General features: G+C 33.4%; 1 protein-coding gene across 2 annotated transcripts in view; it reads right to left on the bottom strand.

Moving 5' to 3' along the window:
- Positions 1-499: 499 nt before the first annotated feature.
- Positions 500-6564, bottom strand: part of ADAM32 (ADAM metallopeptidase domain 32) — a 139426-nt gene continuing 133361 nt past the window's right edge. For both annotated transcript variants that reach the window (XM_017847670.1, XM_017847671.1), the window contains 2 exons: positions 3631-3733; positions 500-660 (listed from right to left, as the gene is read on the bottom strand). In XM_017847670.1, coding sequence (XP_017703159.1) covers positions 500-660; positions 3631-3733 — 264 coding nt within the window. The remainder of the gene's footprint in view (positions 661-3630; positions 3734-6564) is intronic.

Genomic DNA, 6564 nt, shown 5'->3' with positions numbered 1-6564 from the left:
ATTATGCACATGTACCCTAGAACTTGAAGTATAATAAAAAAAAAAAAGAAAATTAAAAATGTAATAATCTAAATTATAAATTTCCCTTCTGAAAATTTAACCCAAAGAATATTTTTAAAATTATTTCTTATATGAGCCAGCAATGTGAATTAAAATATTTAGTCTGTAGTAAGGCTTAGAAATCTGCATTTTTAATAAATACTTCTGTTGTAGATGATACAGATCATCCCCCTTCAATAAGAAAAGAACAGATATTATATATTTGAATTCTTCCTCTCTCAACTGACAGTTCAATGACTTTGGCAAACTATGTAAACTACACTTCCAAATCTTTGTGTCTTCAAAACAGGGGTATTCACAACTACCTCATAAAATTAAATGATATATTGATTTAATACTCAAAATCCCAGTGATATGTATTGTTGCTGCTCATGATATTGTCTTACATATAACTAGATTCAAATGGTACTAATGTTTAACTTCAGAACACAAATGCAATTTACTCGCTACTTGGGAATTCCTCTTCCTTGATGAACCACTTTTTCAACTGCTTCCTTGCCAAAACTACTATGGTTGTTACAATGAGAATAGGAAGAACAATGGAGAAACCTAGAAGCCAGGTGTTTTCAGTCCTCCCAGATGCTCTTTCCATGATTGAATCTAAAACAGAAATACAAAATAAATAAATAAATAAATAATTAATTAAACTATCTACTTTTATTTTCAAGTTGTAACAATTCATTAAAATGTTCTGAATTTGTATTGTTATTCAAGGAATGTGGAAAAAAATCATCATAGAATTGTAATCATAATCCTTGGGGCTATCTCTACAACCTTTCATTCTAAAAGCATGGTAACCAAGTTTTGGAAAGGTCAAAAGTATTCAAGTCTCACGGCAGCTACAGCAAAATCTCATTTTAACCCTCTAAGTAGGGACAAAAAAATTCAGTGATCTACAACATGGGATTGTGTAATTGCATGGTTATCCAAAAATGCACTCTTACAAGGCGCATTATCAAAGGAATTCAGTGTATTTGTGTATATCCTATTTTTCTTTGGTAGATTGTTGGCTTTTGGCCTTGGGGATCATGTTTATAAATGGGGTCATCGCAATGCTACTAAAAGGACACTGGCATAAAAATCAGAAGAATTGATTCCTAATCCTAATTCTGTCCTTTGCTATCACTGTACATCCCCAGTGTGTAGACCAGCACCTGGACCTGGCATATATTAAGAATTCAATAAACATTTGCTAACTCAATAAATGAATGCATGACAGAAATGGAAGCCGGGGTGCACAAACAGAATAATATGCCAGCATCACTTCTGTCATCTCCTAAGCAGAAACAGATGGATTTTTCTGATTTAAATGATAAACTCTTTCAGAGCAAAATATTGTCTTCTATTTCATTTTTTCTATAACAGAAACACACTAACAGTACTAGACGCAGAGCAAATGTTTGTTTAGAGTTGAGGTCACAGGATCAGTCATAAAGCTGAGGAAGAGAGGTTGAAAATATTCTAAAAGACAGAGTCAATGATATCAGTAAAGAGAAATTTTAAAAGGTATTCAGCTTCAAGTATGATATTTTAATGTCAGAAAAAAGAGCAAGACAAGATCGGGCACATTCAGGCTGGTATGGCCATGGACAATAAGGCTATAGTCACCAAAACAGCATAGTACTGATATAAAAATAGACACAGAGACCAAAGGAATGGAATAGGGAATCCAGAAATAAAGCCAAGTATGTGCAGCCAACTGATCTTCAACAAAGCAAACAAAAACGTAAAATGGGGAAAGGAGACCCTATTCAATAAATAGCACTGGGATAACTGGCAAGCCATATGTAGAAGAATTAAACTGAATCCTCATCTCTCATCTTATACAAACATCAACTCAAGAGGGATCAAAGACTTAAATTTAAACCTGCAACCATAAAAATTCTAGAATATGACATGAGAAAACTATTCTAGACATTGGCTTAGGCAAAGCATTCATAAGCAAGAACCCAAAAGCAAATGCAATAAAAACAAAGATAAATAGAAGGGACTTAATTAAATTTAAAAGCTTCTGCAAAGCAAAAGATATAATCAGCAGAGTAAACAGACAACCCACAGAGTGGGAGAAAATCTTCACAAACTATGCATCTGACAAAGAACTAATATCCACAATCTATAAGGAACTCAAACAAATCAGCAAGAAAAAAAGCAATTCCATCAAAAAATGGGCTAAGGACATGAATAGACAACTCTCAAAAGAAGATATGCAAATGGCCAACAAACATATGAAATAATGCTCAACATCACTAATGATCAGGGAAATGCAAATCAAAACCACAATGAAATACCACCTTACTCCTGCAAGAATGGTCCTAATTTAAAAATCAAAAAATAATAGATGTGGGCATGGATGTTCTTAAAGAGGAGTGCTTTGACGCTGTTGGTGGGAATGCAAACTAGTACCACCACTATGAAAAACAGTATGCCAATTTCTTGAAGAACCAAAAGTAGATCTACCATTTGATCCAGCAATCCCACTATTGGAAATCTACCCAGAGGAAGTCATTATATAAAAGTCATTACATAAAAAGACACTCACACAAATGTTTATAGCAGCACAATTTCCAATTGTAAAAATGTGGAACCAGCCCAAATGCCCATCAATCAATGAGTGGATAAAGAAAGTGTGATATCCTGGAATACTATACAGCCATGAAAAATGACGAGTTCATGTCCTTTGTAGGAACATGGATGAAGCTGGAAACCATCATTCTCAGCACACTATCACAAGGACAAAAAATCAAACACCACATGTTCTCACTCATTGGTGGGAATTGAACAATGAGAACACTTGGACACAGGGTGGTGAACATCACACACCGGAGTCTGTTGTGGGATTGGGGGAAGGGGGAGGGATAGCATGACGAGTTAATGGGTTCAGCACACCAATATGGCACATGTATACATATGTAACAAACCTGTATGTTGTGCACATGTAGCCTAGAACTTAAAGTATAATATAAAATAAAAATAAAAAAAGAAAGTGTGATATATGTATGGAAAAATGGAATACTACTCAGCCATTAGAAGAACAAAATAATAGCATTCACAGCAACCTGGATGGAGTTTGAGACCATTATTCTAAGTGAAGTAACTCTTCACTTAGAGAATGTAAAACCAAATATCATATGTTCTCACTCGTAAGTGGGAACTAAGCTATGAGGACACAAGGCATAAGAATGATACAATGGACTTTGAGGTATTGAGGCGAAGGATGGGAGTAGGTGAGGTATAAAAGACTACACATTGCATACAGTATACACTGCTCGGGTGATGGCTGCACGAAAATCTCAGAAATCACCAATAAAGAACTTATCCATGTTACCAAAATTCACCTGTTCCCCAAAAACCTATTGAAATAAAAAAATTATTTGATTAATTAGTTAATTATAAAGAAAAGAGAGCAAGATTAAGATGGCATGTTTCGTTTCCATTTCTTGAGAGAATTCTGATTACCTTTTCATTACAAATATCAGTTGCCCCGTAAGTGGCAAAATCGAACTCTGTTTTAGTGATGATAAGCAATTTGATACTTTTATTAAATGGATATTTGAAGAGACAGATACTTGCCCATGTCTTCCTTAGGAAATATGGAAAAACCTTTGGAACGTGTTTGGCAGCTTGGAGGATTATAGCCTGGTGAACAAATGCAGTTTTTTCTGGAATCACACACCTAGGATCATTTTGAAAAATTAAATGATTGTTTTAAAATATTTTCTCATTAGAAGGTGATCATCAAGCTTACTTTTGTACCATAATCTAGTGTAATTTTGTTTATTTATAGCGACAGTCTCACATATCAAATGTTTGGTTTCTTAGACCAAAACACACACACACACACACAAAGCAAAAAAAAAAAAAAAAAAAAAAAAAACACTATAAAGTGAGGCTCTCAATATTTGCATCAAGAAAATTTGACACCTTAAAATGTTTACCTACAAACTTACCATGCAATTAATATCAAAAATGCATACTTAAATTCTAATGCAAACATGACCCCTCCAGTGACATGCTAGAGCCAGCATATACGAGTCTATCTCTGAGCTATTTTCATCCATTGCTTTATATGTCTCTATTTTATGACAGTAACATACTGTTCTGGTTACTGTACCTTTGTACTATATTTTGAAAAGCTTTGTTCTTCTTTTTAAAAATTGCTTCTAATTATCTGGATTTTTTTAGTTTTATATAAGTTTTTTATTTTCTATTTCTTTGAAAAATAACATGGAGATTCTGATAAGGATTGCATTGAATCTGTAGATAATTTTGACTGTTAGGGATAGTTTAACAATATTAATTTCTTCAATCCATGGAATATCTTTCAATCTTTTGTGTCTGCTTTAATTTTTTTCATGTTTTATAGCTTTCAGTGTACAAGTCTTTCACCTCCTTGGTTTGTTTTAAACCTAAATATTTTATTCTTTTTGATGCTGTTGTAAATGGGATTGTTTAACTAATCTCCTTTCCTGACCATCTGTTTTGATGTATAAAATGTAACTGATTTTGAGAGTTGTTTTGTGTCCTGCAACTTTACTGAATTCATTATTTCTTCTACTAATTTTATGGAACCTTTATGGTTTCCTATGTATATAATCATGGCATATTAATATATGAATAGATTGAAAAGATTTTTAAAAATGGACAAACTCTTAGGTAAAATAGCAAGAAAAAAGACTCTAGAAGCTACTTCACTTCTACTTTCTCATTTGGATGCCCTTTATTTCTTTTCTTTGCCTCATTGCTTCATCTAGGAATTCCAATACTATGTTGAATAGAAGTGCACAGAGTGAGTATCCTTGCATTGTTATAGATCTTAAAGTAAAGGCTTTCATTATTTCACCATTGAGTATAATTGTAGCTGTGGAGTTTTTACATATAGGCTTTCTGCTAATCCTAACATATTGAGTTAGGATTCAATTAGCATACCACATTAATTGATCTGTGTATTCTGAACCATCCTTGCACACCAGGAATAAATCCCATTTGGTCATTGTGTATGATTCTTTTAATGTGCGGCAAATATAGTTTGTTAATGTCTTGCTGTAAATTTTTGCATGCATGTTTGTAGATATATTAGCCTGCAATTTTATTTTCTTGTTTAATTCTTCTGTAAATGTTTAACAGAATTCATTTGTGAAGCCCCCTGGTCCTGAGATTTTCTTTGCTAGAAAGTTTTTTTTACTGATTTAATCTCTTTATTTGTTGTTGTTCTGTTCAGGCTATTCTTGATTAAGTCTTGGCAGGTTATATCATTCTAGGAATCTATCAATTTCTTCTAGGTTATCCAATGTGTTGGTGTATAAATATAAACCACAGTATCTTCTTTAAAAATTTCTGTGACATCAGTTGTAATATCTGCTCCTTCATTTCTGATTTTGAGTCTTTTCTTTTTTTCTTGCTATTTTACCTAAGAGTTTGTCCATTTTTTTTATCTTTTCAAAAACTCAGCTCTTCATTTCCTTGTTATCTATTATTTTTCTATTCTCTATCATGTTTGTGCTCTAATCTTCATAACTTCCTACTGCAAACTTAGGGTTTGTTTGTTGAATTTTTTTCTAGTTTCTTGAGGTGTAAATTTAGAATGTTTATTTGAAATCTTTATTCTTTTTTAATGTAAGAATTTATCACTATAAATTTCCCTTTAGTACTGTTTTTGCCATATCCCCTTTTTTTTTTCATTTTTTGTTTGTCTTGAGATATTTTCTAATTTCCCTTTTGATTTGTTGTTTAGCCCAATGGTTGTTCAATTGTGTGTTATTATTAATTTTCATGTATTTGTTAAGTATTTCCACTTTCTTTTAATATTAACTTCTAGCTTCAATCTAATGTGGTCAGAAAATATACTTGGAGTGATGTCAGTCTTCTTAAATTTGTTAAGACTTGTCTCGTGACTTAACATGTGGTAAGCAATTCTGAGCAAAAAGAACAAAGCCAAATGCATAACATTATCTGACTTCAAGTTATACTACAGCGCTATAGTAACCAAATAACCATGGTATTGGCATAAAATGAAATGCCTAGACCAATGGAACAGAATAAAGAACTCAGATACAAATACATGCATTTACACCAATTCATTTTCAACAAAGGCACCAAGAATGCACAACAGAGAAAGAACAGTCTCTTCAATAGATGGCACTAGAAATTCAGTAACTATATGCAGAAGAATAAAACTTGATCATTATCTTTCACTGTGCACAAAAATAAAATCAAAATGTATTCAAGTCTTAAATCTAAGAACCAAAACTATGGGGCGGGAGTGAGCCCAAGATGGCCGAATAGGAACAGCTCCAGCCTCCAGCTCCCAGCATGAGTGATACAAAAGACGGGTGATTTCTGCATTTTCTTTTTTTTTTTTTTTTTTTTTTTTTTGAGATGGAGTGTTGCTCTGTCGCCCAGGCTGGAGTGCAGTGGCGCGATCTCAGCTCACTGCAAGCTCCGCCTCCCGGGTTTACGCCATTCTCCTGCCTCAGCCTCCCGAGTAGCTGGGACTACAGGCGCCCG

The sequence above is a fragment of the Rhinopithecus bieti genome, unplaced genomic scaffold, assembly GCF_001698545.2.
Source record: "Rhinopithecus bieti isolate Rb0 unplaced genomic scaffold, ASM169854v2 scaffold_29855, whole genome shotgun sequence".
In the NCBI taxonomy this organism is placed as follows: Eukaryota; Metazoa; Chordata; class Mammalia; order Primates; family Cercopithecidae; genus Rhinopithecus; species Rhinopithecus bieti.
This window is presented reverse-complemented; position numbering and strand designations above follow the sequence as displayed.